This window comes from Salvia hispanica, chromosome 2, assembly GCF_029641045.1.
Source record: "Salvia hispanica isolate PSC_SH4W2 chromosome 2, Shi_PSC_v1, whole genome shotgun sequence".
Taxonomy (NCBI): Eukaryota; Viridiplantae; Streptophyta; class Magnoliopsida; order Lamiales; family Lamiaceae; genus Salvia; species Salvia hispanica.
This window is the reverse complement of record NC_142693.1, coordinates 11401065-11420758: the sequence shown is the minus strand read 5'-3', so window position 1 is coordinate 11420758 and position 19694 is coordinate 11401065. Positions and strand designations below refer to the sequence as shown.

At 36.2% G+C, this 19694-nt stretch overlaps 2 protein-coding genes across 2 annotated transcripts; both read right to left on the bottom strand.

The window, feature by feature from the left end:
* Positions 1–13639: 13639 nt before the first annotated feature.
* On the bottom strand, positions 13640–15055 carry LOC148931566 (protein FAR1-RELATED SEQUENCE 5-like). Its single transcript, XM_089064829.1, has one exon. The coding sequence runs from the start codon at positions 15053–15055 to the stop codon at positions 13640–13642; it is 1416 nt and encodes a 471-aa protein (XP_088920955.1).
* Positions 15056–15779: 724 nt separating this feature from the next.
* LOC125199118 (protein FAR1-RELATED SEQUENCE 5-like) lies at positions 15780–16508 on the bottom strand. Its single transcript, XM_089064828.1, has one exon. It carries the CDS (start codon positions 16506–16508, stop codon positions 15780–15782), a length of 729 nt encoding a protein of 242 aa, XP_088920954.1.
* Between the last annotated feature and the right edge of the window lie 3186 nt (positions 16509–19694).

Genomic DNA, 19694 nt, shown 5'->3' with positions numbered 1-19694 from the left:
CTTATACTTTCCCGGCAAGGGGAACTGACTCTCCGCTATCATCCGGGCGTCCTCCTCATTCTTCCCACTAGTCAGCTGGCGGAGGGCGTTGGCGTATAACCCCGAAAATCAGCCGACCGCGGCCCTGATGCGTTCCCACCCCTTCCGGCACTCCTCCCCGTTGTAGTCCTTTCCGTGTGGGCAGTGTTAGAGTTTGTATACTAGAAATCACGTTTCGAGTGATTAAATACTGTAAAACTCTTATTTTATTTTCCAATGAATAAAACAGATTATTTTTGTCATAATGTTGTTATGTTTTTCATTTAATGGATGTTAATGCATGTTTAAATGTATAAGTTAACTTAACAAAGTCTAAGTCTTTGTTTTAGTAGACCGGTTGTGGGCGGCGTCCACTTTAAGGTAACACGGTCAGTTCTAAACAAAGAAAAAGATGAATATCACAACCTAGTTGGAATTTGACTATCCATCGAGAAAGGTTGTAATGTCAGTCCGCATATTTCTAAGCCTTACTGAAATAACATGACATTGGTGTGGTGTAACGCCCCACTTTTTCAAACCCTAATTTTCGGGTTATAAAATTTTTGCATTAAATGCCTTAATGCTATGATATGTGAATTATTTGATGAGTAATTAATTACATGGTGTCTTTGTGACCTAATTGCGTATTAGAATTTGAGATTGAGTTGAATAGTCAACTTGTTGAAATTATGACGTGGTTATTGAATAGTCAAAGATGTGGAAAATATGACGTGGCCGTTGAAAGGTCAATGCGTTGAGAAAATGAAGTGAAAGTGAAGAAATGATTGATTGGGTGTGAATATTTGATGCGGAGTAATATAAGTGTGGTGAATTATTTTCCTAAGGGATGAGTGAGAATTAAATAGGAGCATTATTTAATCATGTGGAATTTTCGATCTCTCCTATTTTATTTGGAGAAGGATATTTGTTTGGGATAATTATCCGAATTAAATCCAAAGTTCGATTATTCCTTATATTTTATGAAATTTTCAAAAATCCATAAGTTGTTCCTAGAGGGATTTTTCGAAAATCCTTAATATGGGAGAAGAGAATTTTTATTATTTATATGATCTCTTATTTATTCTCTTCCATGAATAAATATAAATATGCTAGAATATCTTACCATATCTTGCCATATCTAAGAAGATATTGCCATATCCTAATTAAATTAGGATTTGAAATTTAAATCCCTTTTGAAGATTTGAACTACACGCCTATTTCCTTTTATTTGGAGAGGATTTAATTATTTATTCTGCTCCGTGATATATTATTCTACTCCGTGAAATATTTGAATTTAAATCATAGGCTAATTTAATAGCCTAGAATTCGAAATTCCCTATTATTACTCCTCAAATTTTCGGCTACTCCAACAAACAAATCTCCTCCAAATCTTTTATTATTTAATTGTTGGAGTATATCTTAACCTCTATAAATAGGAGAGAAATCCTAAACCTAAATCATCAGAAAAACCGCCGCCCCACTCCTCCTTATTTTCGAAAATCTCTCTCCCCACTCTCTCCAAAATTTTCTTCTACTTTCTTCAAGATTTCTTCAACAATTGAGAAGAATCCAAGTTGAAATTCAAGAGTTTATTGAAGAATCAAGGCTATAACTTGTTTCTACCGATCGTTCTTTTGGAAAAGGTACTTTAATTTTGATCTTCTCTTCTTCTACCGATTAATCGGTGTTCTTGAGTCCACATGCATTTAGATTGAGTGAAGGGGAATTAAATTGATAAATTTGGGATGCATGAATGTGTGTGTGTATGGCCGTGCGTGCGTGTGCGTGCACGCCTCGGGAGGCGTGCACATGTGTTGTGATCGTGTGCGTGTGTTGTGTGTGTGGAACACTCATGCGTGACACGATTTGATAGTGAATCTGGGGTTGTTATTTGAATAAAAACGATATGCTAATCGTACCTTGATTTTGGATGATGATATTAAAGATTTATCGATGGGAAAAAGGGAAATATGAGAGACATGCATGATTTGAGATCAATGATTGAAACTGATTTGTGATACGCCTAATTTAAAGGTAATACTTCACGCTCTCAGCGTGATAAATGAGGAGAAGAGAATACTTTCGAGCTAAGTCGACGAGGTGGGCTTTCTTTTAAAATAAGGACATTGTCCTAAACTGATATTGATGAGAATGAGATATGTGTTATCATGCCTTGATTTGTTTTGTCGTGCCTATCCCTCGTGGCTATGCCACTAATGATTTAATCGAATTCGGATCCTTGTAGAACTGCAAACTCTACTTGGGTTAGTGTACACCAATGTTAGACCGAGTGTCAGCGTACGGGTTGGCCGGTCTAGTGACCTGGATTGCGGCCGCATTCCTTGTCATGTAGAATGAGGATATGGTAAACGTCGATGTGAAAAATGGTTGCGCGACCGTGATATTTGATAAAGAATATATTTTGGTGCCTCGGGTCTTTCTAAAGTTAAAACCCCGATGGACACTTGAAAATGGCATGATAACTATATTTGTGATAAAACTGTTTTCGGCAATGAGTCCACTGGGTATGATTATAGTACTCAGCCCTGCATGTGTTTTCCCTATGTGCAGGTTGAGTGGTGACGAGCGGGCGGCAGTGTTGAGTAAGAAATAATATCATGATCTGTTGGAACTTTAAAATGTCGTTGTGTCTCCATACATAGCCTCACTTCTTTCTTGGTCGCTTCCGCTATATATTATGAAAACTTGTGATCTTTTGGTTAGGTTGAAACTTTTATTTCGTGGGAATTTTTGGATATGGAACAGTTGGAATTATTTTGGAAACTTTGATAAGCATTTATTGTGATAGCCTTTTGTTGGATTTCTTGGCTAAGGCATTATTCTTTTCCTATTTAATTGTTCATTAAATGCTTTGGTTAAATCCCTTTTTAAATGGAACCCTAGCCTATGATCTTTGATGCATTTAAGTCCGCCTAGTTAACGATCGCCGCATTTATTATACCCTAGATGGGCGGGTCGTTACATGTGGTATAGCACTGAACGGATCTAACGGCAAGACTTGCCCTTAGTCTATCTACTGAAAGGCGAGGTCTTGATAAATATTTGTTTCTTAATCAATGTAGGTTAGCATTGAGCATACGGTATTGATTATGCATTACTTTGACTTATCAAATGATGCGGGTTTTTCGTAACCCAATGATCCTGATATATTGGGTAGTGGTGATCAATATCTAGCGGTGCTAGGATTGCTATTATATTGAATCGTGCGCGAGCTGAGTCTCGTTTGATAATGTCCTCAAGAGGAGCGCGAAACAAGGTTTTATTATTCGAAACCTAGCTAGTTGGAGTTTGATTACTCTATGAATAATAAATAAGCGTTTCATGCTAAGCCCACTCCTGGAATTAATAAGAAGTTAATTAATTAAGTCCATAGCAGACATTAATTAATTAATGGACATTTTTATCTTAAGCGCGGGAAATGAAAGTTAAACGGAAACCCGGATTACTTATAATTTCGAATTTGGATGGGGAGAGTTCAATATTATTTCTGTAGTGGCTGCTCGTAATATTCCAATTATAACTTATATTAAATTGTGGGTTCAATTTAATTAGTAAAAAGTAAATTGGATGAGCCCATATCCAAAACTTTCCATAGATCCCTGTTTGGGCCCAAAAGGAACTTAATATAAATAGGAGAATAAAGGAGACAGAAACAACACAATTTTTGTACTTAAAATTTTCGAAAATTTCGACTCCTCTAGCTGAAGAGGAATTCGAATTCTACTCCTATTCCCAAAAGGATTTCTTCTGTCTTCTTTATTTAAGTCCTAGTATTCTGGTGAGATCAGCCCACACTGATATCGGAGTACAGTTCGGGAACCAGAGAGAAGATTTGTGGTCTAGTATTCAAAGCATCAAGTGGAGAAGCAGCTGGCCATCTTCAATTCTTTGGAGAATTAATAAGGTATTTTTCTGCTCCGTAGAAAAGCATGTTTTAGGTTTCAATATTCTTAAAGCATGATCAATTCAAGTTATGAGCATGATACATGTAAGAATTACGCGAATAGATTTTGTCTAAATAATCTGCTAAATAGATCTGATTATTATGTGATTTATTGGTGTGATTAATAATTATTAAATTATGTTAATCCATGCAACACCGCTTCCGCTGCCAGTTCCATCAGGCAGTTCCTCCTTTAGGCTGCTCTAATCTTCGCCCACATGTTGACGACCCGCTGGTTGTTCGCAACCAGCGGATCGTCGCAAACCGACAACCACGCCTTGGCCACGCCGGCGTACTCATCCTCCGTCCACTTCCTCCGCGTGGGGGTTTCGTGAATAGCGGACTGCGACGATTCGCCGACCACCTTGCCCTTCCCCTTGGCCTTCTTCTTCTTCAGCGTGGCCCGACCCGCTGTCACGGGAGTGTCCGGCTCCCGAGATGGATCTCCATCTCATGCAATGACAAAAGGTCATCGCTAGTGAACTGCGTCTCCACTGGGGTCGACGTGTGAGACGAAGCCGTCAAAAAATCAAGAGAGGGACGATAGACTGTGTCCCCCCTCGGTGACCCCTGCATCCCGGGATGCATACCAGGCTGCATCCCTCCCTGCCATACCGGCATCATCCCATCATCTGCTGCTGCATCCGGGGCATACCTCCCCACCCCGGCGTTGCCTTCCCGCCGCTGGCCTGCACCCCGCCACGCATCCCCCCTGGTTCCCCCCCTGCGCTCCAGCCATCATCCCCATCAACTGTTGCCAAGGGTAAACCCTGGGCCCATCTGCCCACCCATCTGGCCCCATCCAGATCCCACGGGTACCATGGGAGTCTGAAATCCGCTCGTCGGACTGGACTCGTTGTTGTTGCCCATCGCTCGACATTGCTCTTGTACAGAAATTTAGAGAGAGAGAAAACTCGTTAAAACAAGTGGTGCAAATGAAAATGAAACTAAAATCGCGTATATATAGGTTTTCAAAAAAAATTTTAAAAAAACGAAAATTGGCGCTGGCCGATCGTCACGCCACAATGGCGGCCAGCGCATCGGCCAGCGCCCTCAAATCGGCTAGTCCACGCCGATTTTTTCGCCGATTCGCCGCTGGCCGATTACAATAGTTCGGCTAGCCGACGGGCTAGCGACGCGAATCGGCTAGCCGGTGGGCTAGCCACTATTGTGGATGCTCTTAAAATGAATACAAATAATTTAATTAAAAATATTCAATTAATTTAATTATTTTAAATAATTAATTTAATTAGGTGTTTGTTATTGATTTATATTACGAATGCAATTAGATGTATGTATAAAACACTAAAAAGAAAGAGAAAAAAGAAGAGAAAAGATTAAAGAGGAAACATAAACTAAGGAGAAAAAAGAAAGAATGAAGGAAGATATCATACTAAAATGAAAGAAGAAAATGAAGAAAAAAGAAAGAAAAAAAAAAGAAATAAGAAAGGATGAAAAAAATAAACACATATTTGGTTCTATTCAATTGAAATTTCCAAAAATATCCTTCATAACAAAAAAAATCACATGTTTGGCACCTAGGGTTATTTTTGTCATGAGATACCAAAAACGATATAAAATAAAGATCAGGTATCATTTATGTGCGAAAGTGAAAGATCAGATATCAATTATGTTAGGGCTGACAATTTTTGACACGACACGATAACACAACACGAACCGGCACGAAATTAATGGGTTTGGGTCAAAGCTTATTGGGTTCGTGTCCTTATCGGGTCGACCCATTAAGGACACGAAAATTTCGTGTCGTGTTCGTGTCGGGTTTGTGTTATCCGTTAACAATGCGTGTTCGTGTCGTGTTCGTGTTATCCGTTAACAAATAATATTTTAATATCATTAATTCTTATTATTTTCATTTTTCAATACTTATTAAATGACTCTTACAATCTATTTTCAATACGTGTTGTTATCGTATCGTGTTGATCCGAAGTGGTTCGTGTCGTTAATGGGTTCATGTCGTGTTCGTGTCTGAGGGTAGCGTGTCGTGTTCGTATTCGTGTTTGAGGTTTTCTTAACGGGTCGTGTTCGTGTTTGTTGTTATCGTGTTCGTGTCATTATCGTGTCGACACGATAACGACCCGACACGCACGATTTATCAGCCCTAATTTATGTAGTTCACTCATTTTAAAATTTAAAGAAGGGGAGTGGATGATCAAAAATCTTTGCAATAGGTTATACATATATATAAAGGGTGAAATATGAGCAGGGGCAAATAGCTTAATGCTAGATCCGTCCCTGGATAGAGGGACAGCTTGTCAGTGACAAACGAGCGAACGTGGAATGGGATGACCAGGGAGGGGCGTTGGATGCGCAGTGGTCGGTCGGCGATGCCCATTGTGGTTGGGAAAATATGTTTTTCATTAAAATTATCCGTTTAAACAATTTATTCTTTATATGAATATATATATATATATATATATATATATTCATATATATATATATATATATATAGAGTAGTGATATGTGGCAAATGCCCCTTAAGTATATAACTAGAGAACAAATCACAGCCACAAGATTAAGAAAATCAAGGGCTAGTTTTAACACATGTGATTTTCGAATTTAAAGGAGAAATCAGTTCACTCTAACACAAATTTACTTCACTATACAAGGCGGGGGTATAATGGACATTTCTCTAATAAAATTAGGTTAACAATTTTAATTACGCAAATCAATCGATCCCGCCTTCACTGTTCTTCCCGTCGTCTCCATCCATCGTCACCGTTTTCTCGTTCCTGCAATCGCCGCCGTTTCCATCCATCGCGTCTGCAATCGTCGCCTTCATCCATAGTCGAACAATGAATCCAAATCAGAAAGATTTTTCAAAATGCAAGTTGTTCTACTAGTTTATGATTTAGATTTCTCATTTTAATTTAGATTTAGTTTTAGAATAAAAGTTAGTTTTGAGAATTCTGCAAATTCAAACATATGAACATCTGCTTACAGTTAATCACTACAGTTAACTACTTCTATTTTTTTGTGTAGGTTTTGATCGAGAGAAAAAAAGAAAAACAACAACCGTAGACTCCGATCGTGAGTATTACATTATTAGTGAAGTATTACATTAACAAATACATACTCTGTTTTTCATTTAGTGAAGTATTACATTATTAGAGTGAAGTGTTTGTGAAGTATTACACTATTCTAGTGCTATAGTGAAGTGGTTGTCATCTATTCTTGTAGTGATTTGTTTTTCCATTTCAGTGAAGTAAAACATGGTTAGAGTGAAGTAGTCCAGTGTTAGAGTGAAGTGTCTGTCATCTATGCTTGTAGTGCTCTGTTTTATCAATTCAGTGAAGTAAAACATGGTTAGAGTGAAGTATTTTAGTGTTATAGTGAAGTTTCTGTCATCTATGCTTCTAGTGCTTTGTTTTTCCATTTCAGTGAAGTAAAACATGGTTAGAGTGAAGTAAAACGTGGTTAGAGTGAAGTAGTCCATGGTTAGAGTGAAGTGTTTGTTATCTACAATGAAGTAAAATTTTTTGTATTATGCTTGATATTTCAGTGGAAAAAAGGTTGGCAGAAATTGCGGCTGAGATTGTACCAATCGACATACTTAAAGGTTTCATGAAATAATTTCAGTCTTTTGATTCTATATGCATATGAAAAGAAAGAATATTCTAATTTTATGTATTTCTATAGAACAAATGAAAGGTCATAAAGATTCAGCAAATGAAGCAATTGTTGTCGAGAAAAGAATGAAGAATCGGGAGGATGAAACACTTAATGCCGAGAAAAGGATGAAAAATCGGGAGGATAGACCTTCCAAACAAAAAACTACAGCTTCTACTACAAATGAAGCAGATGTTGCAGATGTTGCAGATGTTGCAGAGAAAAGGATGAAGAATAGGGAGGATAAACCTTCCAAACAAAATACTACTGATTATTCTGAAAAGAGGTCGAAGTATATTCATGATAGACCTCAATGTGAGTTCTTTAATTATTTACTATCTTAATGAAATATATTATGTATATGGCACAAATTAGAGTTAAGTGTCTGTCATCTATGCTTGTAGTGCTTTGTTTTTCCATTTCAGTGAAGTATTCCAGTGTTAGAGTGAAGTATTCTAGTGTTATAGTGAAGTGTCTGTCATCTATGATTGTAGTGCTCTGTTTTTCCATTCAGTAAAGTAAAACATGGTTAGAGTGAAGTAAAACAAGGCTAGAGTGAAGTATCCCAGTGTTAGAGTGAACTACAATATTTGCTTACAGTGAAGTGTATTGTGCATGCTTGTATTGCTTTGTTTTTCCAGTTCAGTGATGTAAAACATGCTTGTAGTGAAGTATTCCAGTGTTAGAGTGAAGTGTCTGTCATCTATGATTGTAGTGCTCTGTAATTACATTTCAGTGAAGTAAAACATGGTTAGAGTGAAATATTCCAGTGTTAGAGTGAAGTGTCTGTAAACTATGATTGTAGTGCTCTGTAATTCCATCTCAGTGAAGTATTCCAGTATTAGAGTGAAGTGTTTGTGATACAGTACAGTGAAGTAATTTTTTTTTGTATTATTTCTTCTATGCTCAAAGAGAAAAGGTTTAAATGATGACAATGAAGAGTCTGCTGCAAAGAAGCAGAATAAGGCTAAAGGAAAGAAAAAAATGGTGTCGGATGATTTTGAAAATATTAAAATCAGGAGACCGAAACTTGTTGTCAAGGTAGGAATTAAAAATCTAGTTGATGCCATAGAGAAGATGAACTAAAGACAACTAGCTGCGCTGGAAGAGATGAGATTCGGGCAGCTTGTCCATCTAAAGATCAGAAGTATTCCTGCGGAAATGGCATTTTCACTCCTGGAGAATTTTAATCTAGACAACTGCACAAGAATCAAGTTAATTGATGATGAGCCGTTGCATATCACTGAGGAGGATGTGCATGCGACCTTAGGATTGCCAAGAGGGGAGTGGAAGATAAATATTGAAAAGAAGTATTTACATAAACGATGATATGCAGAACATTGCAAAAGCTTTGAAGAAGGACAGAAATTCAATCTACGCAACTGATTTGCAAGACCAGCTTGATACTGATGTAGATGGTGGTGAGTTGTTTAAAAAAGTTTTTCTTGTACTGTTGGACTCTGTGCTGATCTCACCATCTGCAAATGGGATTTGTGATGGAAGAATATTGGACTATATAGACAACATTTCCAATGTGAGAAAGTACAACTGGTGCAACTATGTTTTGAATGTGCTAATCACAGCACATGATAGCTGGAAAAAAAAAAGAACAAATCCACTCCATTCACTGGACCCATCACTTTCTTATTGGTGAGTTTTCTAATTTAAGCACAACTTATAGTGAAGTAAAACATGGTTAGAGTGAAGTATTCCAGTGTTAGAGTGAAGTGTCTGTCATCTATGATTGTAGTGCTTTGTTTTTCCATTTCAGTGAAGTAAAACATGGTTAGAGTGAAGTATTCCAGTGTTAGAGTGAAGTGTTTGTCGTCCGAGCTTATAATCCATGTTTGAACCTTTTTGCAGGCATGCTATGTTGATAGGGTTGTCTACAGGACGAGGATGGTGGTTCGAAGATTTCCCACTGTCCGGAACTGGACAACCACCCTTCTTAGGGAAAGAGGTCAGTTGGAATTCAAAAATGGTGGTGTTATAGGCCGAGGAAGCATAGAAAGCATTATTGACCCGGTCTCCATTGAAGCTTTATATGTCAATAATGATTCAATCATTGTCACTGCCCCTGTCCGTTCTACCACTGAGAATACTCTCCCACCAAATGATGAAGCTCCTGTGAAAACTCTTCCAACAACCGAAGCTCCTTCAACCAATGAAGCTCCTGGGAATACTTTGCCAACAACTGAGGAAGCTTCTTCAAATGATGAAATAAAAAGTTCAATAAGGGAAGCTACAGCTTCTATTAAAAAAATGATGAACTGTATAAAGAATGCCCCGGCAACTAGCAAAGACATCAATTGCTTCAAGGTTGTAGCAGTAACTGCCCTTAGAATGGTGGGTGTCGAGGTTGCTCGAGTCGGACAAGCTGTGTCAAATCCAATTGATAATATGACACATGCTATGGAAGTCGATCAAGAGGATAATCCAGAGTGGATTGATCTCATGGAAAAGATGATGGAAATCTATGATGAAAAGAGCAAACTAGTGGCTGAAGGCACATCAATTTTTCCTGATATTAACTTGGAAAAGAAATGTAAGTTGAAGTGTTGGAATGATGCAAACAATTTGATTTTGATTTTGGTCTGTTGTGTTTTAAAACTTGACATATGATTCAGGGTGAACTAAAAAAATTTCTATGATGCTGTATTTTAATTTATAATACTTTTTTACTTCTTGTTTATATCTACCTTTTAAGTTTTTGTATTTATGATTAAATACATATCACTATATGCAGGTGACAAAAGAATTTTGTGCTGATCTAACTAAAGGAGGATTAAAAAACACACAATTGAAGGTAATACAGATATCTAGTACATTTGTATTGTGGTATTTATATTTGATATTCTTTTCTTGTTATGAAAATAGGATGACAATGTGGATGCCAAAATTGCGTCTGCATTAGAAGCGTTCATGGGGATAGGTGGTGATGATGAATGCATTCAGTCAGAATTGAAAGAAGCTGAACAAAATCGTACAGCCGAATTAGTAGTTTACGATCCGGATATTGTAAGAATTGATAAAATGCTTATTGTGAAGTAAAACATGACTAGAGTGAAGTATTCAAGGGTTAGAGTGAAGTGTTTGTCATCTATGCTTGTAGTGCTTTGATTTTCGATTGCAGTGAAGTAAAACATGGTTAAAGTGAAGTATTCTAGTTTTAGAGTGAAGTCTCTGTCATCCATGCTTAAAGTGCTTTGTTTTTCCATTTCAGTGAAGTAAAACATGGCTAGAGTGAAGTATTCTAGTGTTACAGTGAAGTGTCTGTCATCTATGATTGTAGTGCTTTGTTTTTCCATTTCAGTGATGTAAAACATGCTTGTAGTGAAGTATTCTAGTGTTAGAGTGAAGTAGTCCAGTGTTAGAGTGAAGTGTTCCAGTTATAGAGTGAAGTGTCAGTTTATCCATGCTTGTAGTGCTTTTTTTTCCATTTCAGTAAAACATGGTTATTGTGAAGTAAAACTTGCTCTATTTTTCTATTTCAGTAATGTAAAAATACACATCCAGTGAACTATATGTCTTATAAAGTGAAGTATATAAACAATATAGTGAAGTTTTCATCTCATTCTTGCCCTGACAGGCAAGTGCTAGGATTGAACAAATGGCAATACGTTCAAAAGCTGAGAAGAGAAAAGCCACTGCTCTGCGATCTCCATTCTATGAAAGAATGGTTCAGTCAAAAACAAAGTTTACCTTGCAAGAGTCACAAATATTTTTTTGGATTATGACAACACCTAAATTAAATGAGTAAGATTTATATTATAGTTCTTATTTAGAAGAAAAAATATACAAAAGAAATCTTAACACACATACATGTTTGAACAGGGACAACATATTGTATGATGATGATGTTGTAATTGTAACAAAAAGAGAATTTTGTTCACTGTTGCCGCATGAGCTAGTAGAAGTGGGTGTGATCAACGCGTGGGCATCTTATTTGAATAACATGGAAGAATACAGGGCTCTATCTTCATCGAGGCGTCTGTTTTTTACAACATACCTATGTGTAAGAATAGTATAAATTTTGAAAAATGAACTGATGGTATATGTTCATTATAAAGCATGTTTACTTCACTATATGTTCACTATAGTGAATTATTTATATCCAGATTTGACTTGTCTCATCTTTCAGCTGTATACAGTTGTACAACGGCCTGATGGGGCGGACATCAACACCACAATTGATAGATTCTGTAGCAATCTAGAAGATGAGATTAAACAAATTCCGTATTTCAAGTGGGTCGACGTAGATTTGGTAAATATTGAATATAAAAGATTCTTTGTTATATTCACTGTTGTTTTTATTCTGAAATTGTTATCATCTTTGTAGGTGTTCTTTCCAATTTGTGCTGCGGAACATTACTACACCATATGCTTTAGATTTAGCACTAAAAGCATAGTGGTGATTGACAATTCAAAGAATGGTAGTGATGAGGACATCACAATCAATTATGGTAGCATACCTGAAACTGTGGTAAGTATACATGATATATAGTGAAGTATTTTGTGATTACAGTGAACTAGAATACTCTTTACAGTGAACTACCTCTGATATTCATGATAATATATTGCAGAGAATGTATTTGACAAAAATGGGTTATCACGTGCAATGCAAATCAATAAAGGATGTTACCATAAAGAGGCTAAAAATGTCTTGGAGAACAACATCAAATGCAGAAGATTGTGGAGTTTTTTTGATGAGACATATGGAATGTTATTATGGTGAGCGGGAACAAGATTGGAAATGTGGATTATCTACAAGGAGCAAGGGAATACTCCAAAGACTAAGAGCAAAGTATTGCAGCGCATTAATGTTGTCAGAAATAAACCATGAGTCATTAAAAAACATGGTAACAACATCAAAGCATTATAAAGAATGTGAGAAAAACATGGACATAAATGTGGAAAACATGATTGTAAACTTCAAGCGTTCATGAACTATTGTAAAAAACATCATTTAAATTCAATAGTTAGTTCCTATTTACTGTCGAGCTATTTACTTCACTATATGCACAATATAGTTCACTATATGCACAATATACTTCACTATATACACAATGCACATCATTGGAGTGAAGTAAAACAAAGCTAGAGTGAAGTATTACAGTGTTAGAGTGAAGTGTCTATTTATCCATGCTTGTAGTGCTCTGTAATTCCATTTCAGTGAAGTAAAACATGGTTAGAGTGAAGTACAACATGGTTAGAGTGAAGTAAAATATGGTTAGAGTGAAGTGTCTCATCTATGCTTGCAGTGCTTTGTTTTTCCATTTCAGTGAAGTAAAACATGGTTAGAGTGAAGTATTCCAGTGTTTGAGTGAAGTGTCCGTCATCTATGATTGTAGTGCTCTGTAATTCCATTTCAGTGAAGTAAAACGTGGTTAGAGTGAAGTAAAACATGGTTAGAGTGAAGTGTCTGTCATCTATGCTTGTAGTGCTTTGTTTTTCCATTTCAGTGAAGTAAAACAAGGCTAGAGTGAAGTATTCCAGTGTTAGAGTGAAGTGTCTGTCATCTATGATTGTAGTGCTCTGTAATTCCATTTCAGTGAAGTAAAACATGGTTAGAGTGAAGTGTCTGTCATCTATGCTTGTAGTGCTTTGTTTTTCCATTTCAGTGAAGTAAACCATGGTAAGAGTGAAGTAAAACAAGGCTAGAGTGAAGTATTCCAGTGTTAGAGTGAAGTGTCTGTCATCTATGATGGTAATGCTTTGTTTTTCCATTTCAGTGATGTAAAACAAGGCTAGAGTGAAGTATTCCAATGTTAGAGTGAAGTATTTGTCATCTATTCTTGTTTATTACACGATAATCAATATTACATCACTATAAATGAACCAAAACATGTAATAAGCGAACTAAAGACTTGTAAGCAGTAAAACGAACACAAATAAAATTGAATTTATTCGCAATTGAGCTTAACATAAAAACAAAGTTTGAATTGAGATAAAAATCACTCAAAAGTGTAATAAAAATGAGTCATTGGTGCTCTAAAAAGGCTACAAAGTGAACTGTTTCTTTCCAAATACTCACTGCCTCTGTTTTGCCTTCTCATTCACCTTTTTGCAGTTCCTGGAATCATGGTGTCCAATCACATGACAATTTCCACACTTTCGGCCTGGTTTCATTGCTAACTTCATTGCCGACTCCTTCTTGGATTTTCTCCTACTACCACTTCCCTTTGTACTGACAACATTAGGAGGATGAACTTCAATAATGTTTGGAACTTGTGAGCCATAGAAATTCTCAATCAATGCTCTCTTCTCTGTCGAAGGCAGAACAACACTTCCGAGAAGCTGCTTCTTACCTTCTTCAATAATTGCAGTAAATGCATTGATTTGGTCAATGTTCCCTTCAATACTTTGTATTATTTCAAAGAATAATGCATACAAGTTTTTAAATGCAATCTTCTTCTCGTCCACAACAGAGAGTATTTCTTCATCATCACAAAAGCCTCCATGTATTGGCTTCACAAACTGTGACTTCAACCATCTCCATCCACGCAAATTCTCGGGTATCAACTTAACAAACTTATATTTCAACACACAAAGTATATGGCTACACAATAGACCAAGTCTCTCAAACTTTTTACATCCACACAAATAGGTGTCATCGCCAATGGAGTAAGTCACTGTCCATGAGTTTGAATCCTTGTCATTTATGTTATATACTTCATTCTCTCTATTGGTAGACATTCCTAGAGTTGAACAAGACAAAGAGAAACATGCATAAACTATCTCCTCTTGAATTGCATTAAAAGCACTACCACTATATATTGTTGACGCATGTTTCTCAATTTCCAATTCTGTTTGCAATATAGGCACTTTTGTTGAATCATAGTATTCAAGCTTTGCGCTATTACTTCTCTGAGCCTCCAAAGCATGGTTATAGTTCATATAAAATAGCATAAGGTTAGCCCGACACTTTGAGTACCTTTTAAAGAAGCTATTCTGTGATTCAGACAAAGATGTTGTCTTTATCAACGAGCTCATCGGAAAATCACGGAAAAAGGCTGGAACCCAAAACTTTCTAGATGCAAACATTGATGAAAACCAGTCATTATTGGCCAGCCCATATCTTTCCATTATAGCATGCCAAGATTCTTCAAATGCATCAGGCTCTATCAACTCCGACCAAACACATGCATTCAATTCCTTCTTTAGTTCTTCACTACCAAGCATGTTCTTTGGCAATTTGTCAGCAACTTTATTCATTATATGCCACATGCACCACCTGTGTCTCGTACTAAGAAGAACCTCTGCAATAGCAACTTTCATTCCTAAATCTTGGTCGGTTACGATTAGCTTTGGAGCCACACCCATACATTTCACAAATTGTTTAAATAACCATGAAAAGGAGTCGGCACTTTCCTTGGATAAAAGGCCAACAGCAAATGTCACAGGGCGACCATGATTATCCTTGCCCGTAAATGGAGCAATTATCATGCAGTACCTACATGTTAAAATCACTATAAGACATAAATAATAATCACTTCACTCTAACACTGGAATACTTCACTCTAACACTGGAATACTTCACTGAAATGGAAAAACAAAGCACTACAATCATAGATGACAGACACTTCACTCTAGCCTTGTTTTACTTCACTCTAACCATGTTTTACTTCACTGAAATGGAATTACAGAGCACTATAATCATAGATGACAGACACTTCACTCTAACACTGGAATACTTCACTCTAGCCTTGTTTTACTTCACTCTTACCATGTTTTACTTCACTGAAATGGAAAAACAAAGCACTACAATCATAGATGACAGACACTTCACTCTAACCATGTTTTACTTCACTTTAACCATGTTTTACTTCACTGAAATGTAATTACAGAGCACTACAATCATAGATGACAGACACTTCACTCTAACACTGGAATACTTCACTCTAACCTTGTTTTACTTCACTGCAATCGAAAATCAAAGCACTACAATCATAGATGACAGACACTTCACTCTAACACTGGAATACTTCACTACAAGCATGTTTTACATCACTGAACTGGAAAAACAAAGCAATACAAGCATGCACAATACACTTCACTGTAAGCAAATATTGTAGTTCACTAAATGCTCATTATACTTCACTAAAATGAATAAAAACAGTACAATATAAGCCATGCTCAATATACTTCACTGTAAGCTTATTGTAGTTCACTAAATGCTCAATAAAGAACAAGGCATGTGAATGTAATTAGTGTGCACGTACCTATTTGTTGAGTATGTCGTATCAAAAGAAACAATATCACCATACATATGATAATTTCTCTTGGCAGTTGGATCACACCAAAACAAACGTGTCAGTCTATCCTTTGAGTTGATCTCAAATTCATATGTAAATGCTCCACAAAGTTCCTTTTTCCTGCGCATCTCATTTAATAGCATTTGTGCATCAGCTCCTTCCACGTATGCTCTAAGGTCGCGTCTGTAGTTGCATACTTCTAAAACAGTACACCCTACATAATCTAATCCACCAAGTACTTCCTTGAGTAAGCTAAAACTTAAAGTTGGACCGATATTTGCATTAGCGCAATCAAGTATGAATTTCTGATGGACTAAATCCAAATTGCGGTTCAACTTCATAAAACGCTTATGGCGTTCCTCAACCATCTCGTGATTATGTTCTTCAACAAAACTTTGTATAACATAACCAACACCCATAAAAAACTTCCAAGACACTTTAGCATTACAAAAGCACTTAATAGAAGAACGCTTGCGTTTCACCTCATGTTGTTCATTTTTTCTTTGCTTTGTACCTTCTCGGCTACACACCACATAAATCCAAGTAATGACATCTTTTTCCTTTTTTGATCCCTTCTTACGGGTGTCAAACCCAACATATCGAGCATAATTGTTGTAGAAGTCCAATGCACGATCAAGGGTCATGAAACTTTGTCCAATTTTTGGTTTCAAATCATCGGGACATTTTGGTACGTAAACCACTGTAAGAAATATATACTTCACTGTGAGCAAAAATATACTTCACTCTAACCATGTTTTACATCACTGAAATGGAAAAACAAAGCACTATAAGCATAGATGACAAATACTTCACTCTAGCCTTGTTTTATATCAATGAAATGGAAAAACAAAGCACTACACAGACACTTCACTCTAACCATATTTTACTTCACTCTAACCATGTTTTACTTCACTCTAACCATGGACTACTTCACTCTAACCATGTTTTACTTCACTGAATGGAAAAACAGAGCACTACAATCATAGATGACAGAAACTTCACTATAACACTAGAATACTTCACTCTAACCATGTTTTACTTCACTGAAATGGAAAAACAAAGCACTGCAAGAATAGATGACAGACACTTCACTCTAACCATTTTTTACTTCACTCTAACCATGTTTTACTTCACTGAAATGGAATTACAGAGCACTGCAAGAATAGATGACAGACACTTCACTCTAACCATGTTTTACTTCACTCTAACCATCTTTTACTTCACTCTAACCATGTTTTACTTTACTGAATGGAAAAACAGAGCACTACAATCATAGATGACAGACACTTCACTATAACACATGAATACTTCACTCTAACCATGTTTTACTTCACTTTAACCATGAATCACAAACACTTTACGCTAACACTGGAATACTTCACTTTAATTATGTTATACTTCACTGTAATGAATAATATACTTCAATACAAACAATATTTACTTCAATATAGAGCATATTTACTTCACTGTTCGTCACATATAGTTCACTCTAACGTTTTTTCACATCATACACGATCTAATCATGCTGAGCAACAACACTTTATTGATAATAATTGATAATTACCTTTAGATTCAGTTTCTCCTTCCTCTCCCGATGAAGAGGAATCAGAATCGAAATAATCTTCCGATGAATGTATCGGAATTGAATCCATTTGAAGGAGTCCAGACGTCGCGATGAAGGAATCAAATTGCGTTGGTTAATCGGGAGCGAATTTGATCAGTTGTGATGAATTCAATCAGAATCAAATCACGCTGATCGATCCAAACTAATTCGTGCTGATCGATCCAATCAGATTTGAGAAAATCGCGCTTGAATTCAATCAGAACGAAGCTGAATTTGGTTCAGATCTGAGAAATCGCGCTTGAATTTGATTCAGATCGGGAATTTCATATTTTTGGAAGAAATCCTAAGCTAAATTTGGTTCAGATTGGAGAATGATTTGGGAAGATTTTGACGATAAACTCACGATGGATGATTATAAATTTGATTAATTCATGTTGAAATATTGAATTCCCAAAATGCCCTTAGACAAGTATTTTCTCATAAAAATTTGAAAGTTTGTTTAAACCATAGGATTAATTTGGAGTATTAAGATGTGTGCCTGAGATTTGTTCTCTAGTTATACACTTAAAATTAGTTAGACCTTGATCACTTCTCTCTCTATATATGTATATATATTTCTTTACTGTTTTTAGCTCTTTCAATTTTTTTCATAATTAATGAATGAATTTAGCGTTATATATTTCTTTACCATAGTTCAATTTTACAACTAAAAGAAAATTATTAATAATATGAGAGGTGTGAAGAAGGAACTTCCGAAAATGATAAAATGACCGATGAAGCAACGGGTGGAATACATAACAAGAAAGAAACCCTTGAAAGTTGAAACTACTAACTGAAAAAATGACAAAAAGTCTATAAACGTGCAAAAGTACCTTAAATGTAAATAAGTCATTGTCTACAAACCTTTAGTGATATATTTTTTTACCAAATACTGAAAATGTGCAAATCATATTGTGTAGAGACTTTTTTTTATAGTTAACTCTTAAATTAAATACACATAAACAATTCAAAAATATGCACATTTTTTGACATTATATGTAGTGATAAAATGCAAACTCGTATATTGTACAAACTCCAAACTTTTCAACACAATGTCAATACAACGTCAACACAATGTAAACACAGTATAAAATTTCAAGATTCTGATGTCAACACAATATCAACGCAGTGTCAACTGTTTTCAACTATGTTGAAAATTTCTGTTGATGTTATTTTGTCATCTATTGACATTTTTTAACAATCAAGATCATAGTTTGGAGTTTGTACAATATTTAAAGTCTGCATTTAATTACATTCTCACAACTATAAGAGCATCACACCGCTGCAATATACTTCATTATAGTTCACTCTTAATTTAAATATACATATACATTTCAAAATTTACAAATTTGTTTTAGTATTATACACATTAAACTTAGGGCATTATGTACATTAACTTAAGGTATAACAGAAATATAATGAAGAGCATTAATCTACAAGTCATTACAAAAATATACATGTTGGGTCTTAGTGGTGCACACCCAAACTCCACATTAGTATGATATTGTCCGCTTTGGGCAAAGCCCTCACGGTTTTGCTCTTGGGGTACTCACGAAAAGGCCTCATACTAATGGAGTTGGGGTAGTCCATTTATATGCTTGCAACTCTTCTTCATTCTCCGATGTGAGATATGGTTTGCCCTCTCAATCCTCCCCTCAAACCAAGACCAACAGACCAAAACCACATGTCTGCCTCATGTTACAGGTCACCAGGTCACCGCAGGTCTTGGTCGAGCTCAGACAGAGACATCGGAGAACTTGCAAGCGCAACCACCGAACCCCGAGCCACACAGGCCCAGCGCTAAACCAGGGCTCTAATACCATTGTTGGGTCTCGGTGGTGCACACAAACTCCACATTAGTATGATATTGTCCACTTTGGGCAAAGCCCTCACGGTTTTGCTCTTGGGGTACTCTTGAAAAGGCCTCGTACTAATGGAGTTGGGATAACCCATTTATATGCTTGCAACTTTTGTTCATTCTCCGATGTGGGATATGGTTTGCCCTCTCAATACAAACTCTATGTCGTGCAAGTTTTTGCTTGGAAGCTATCCAATTGAGATTTCATTAAAATCCTCATAAAATTATCTCTAGTTTGATATATGGTATGTGAAAATAATGATTCAAACGAGAAAGTTATATGAAATTTTACTAGTATTTAGAGTTTTTTTTTTAATTTATGGATTGACATAGGTTCCATAATTTGCTCTTACAACATAAAATAAACCA

Bases quoted from the DNA above. Each gene is read 5' to 3' on its own strand.
- LOC148931566 (XM_089064829.1), bottom strand. From the start codon at position 15,055: ATGATAATTGCTCCATTTACGGGCAAGGATAATCATGGTCGCCCTGTG.
- LOC125199118 (XM_089064828.1), bottom strand. From the start codon at position 16,508: ATGACCCTTGATCGTGCATTGGACTTCTACAACAATTATGCTCGATAT.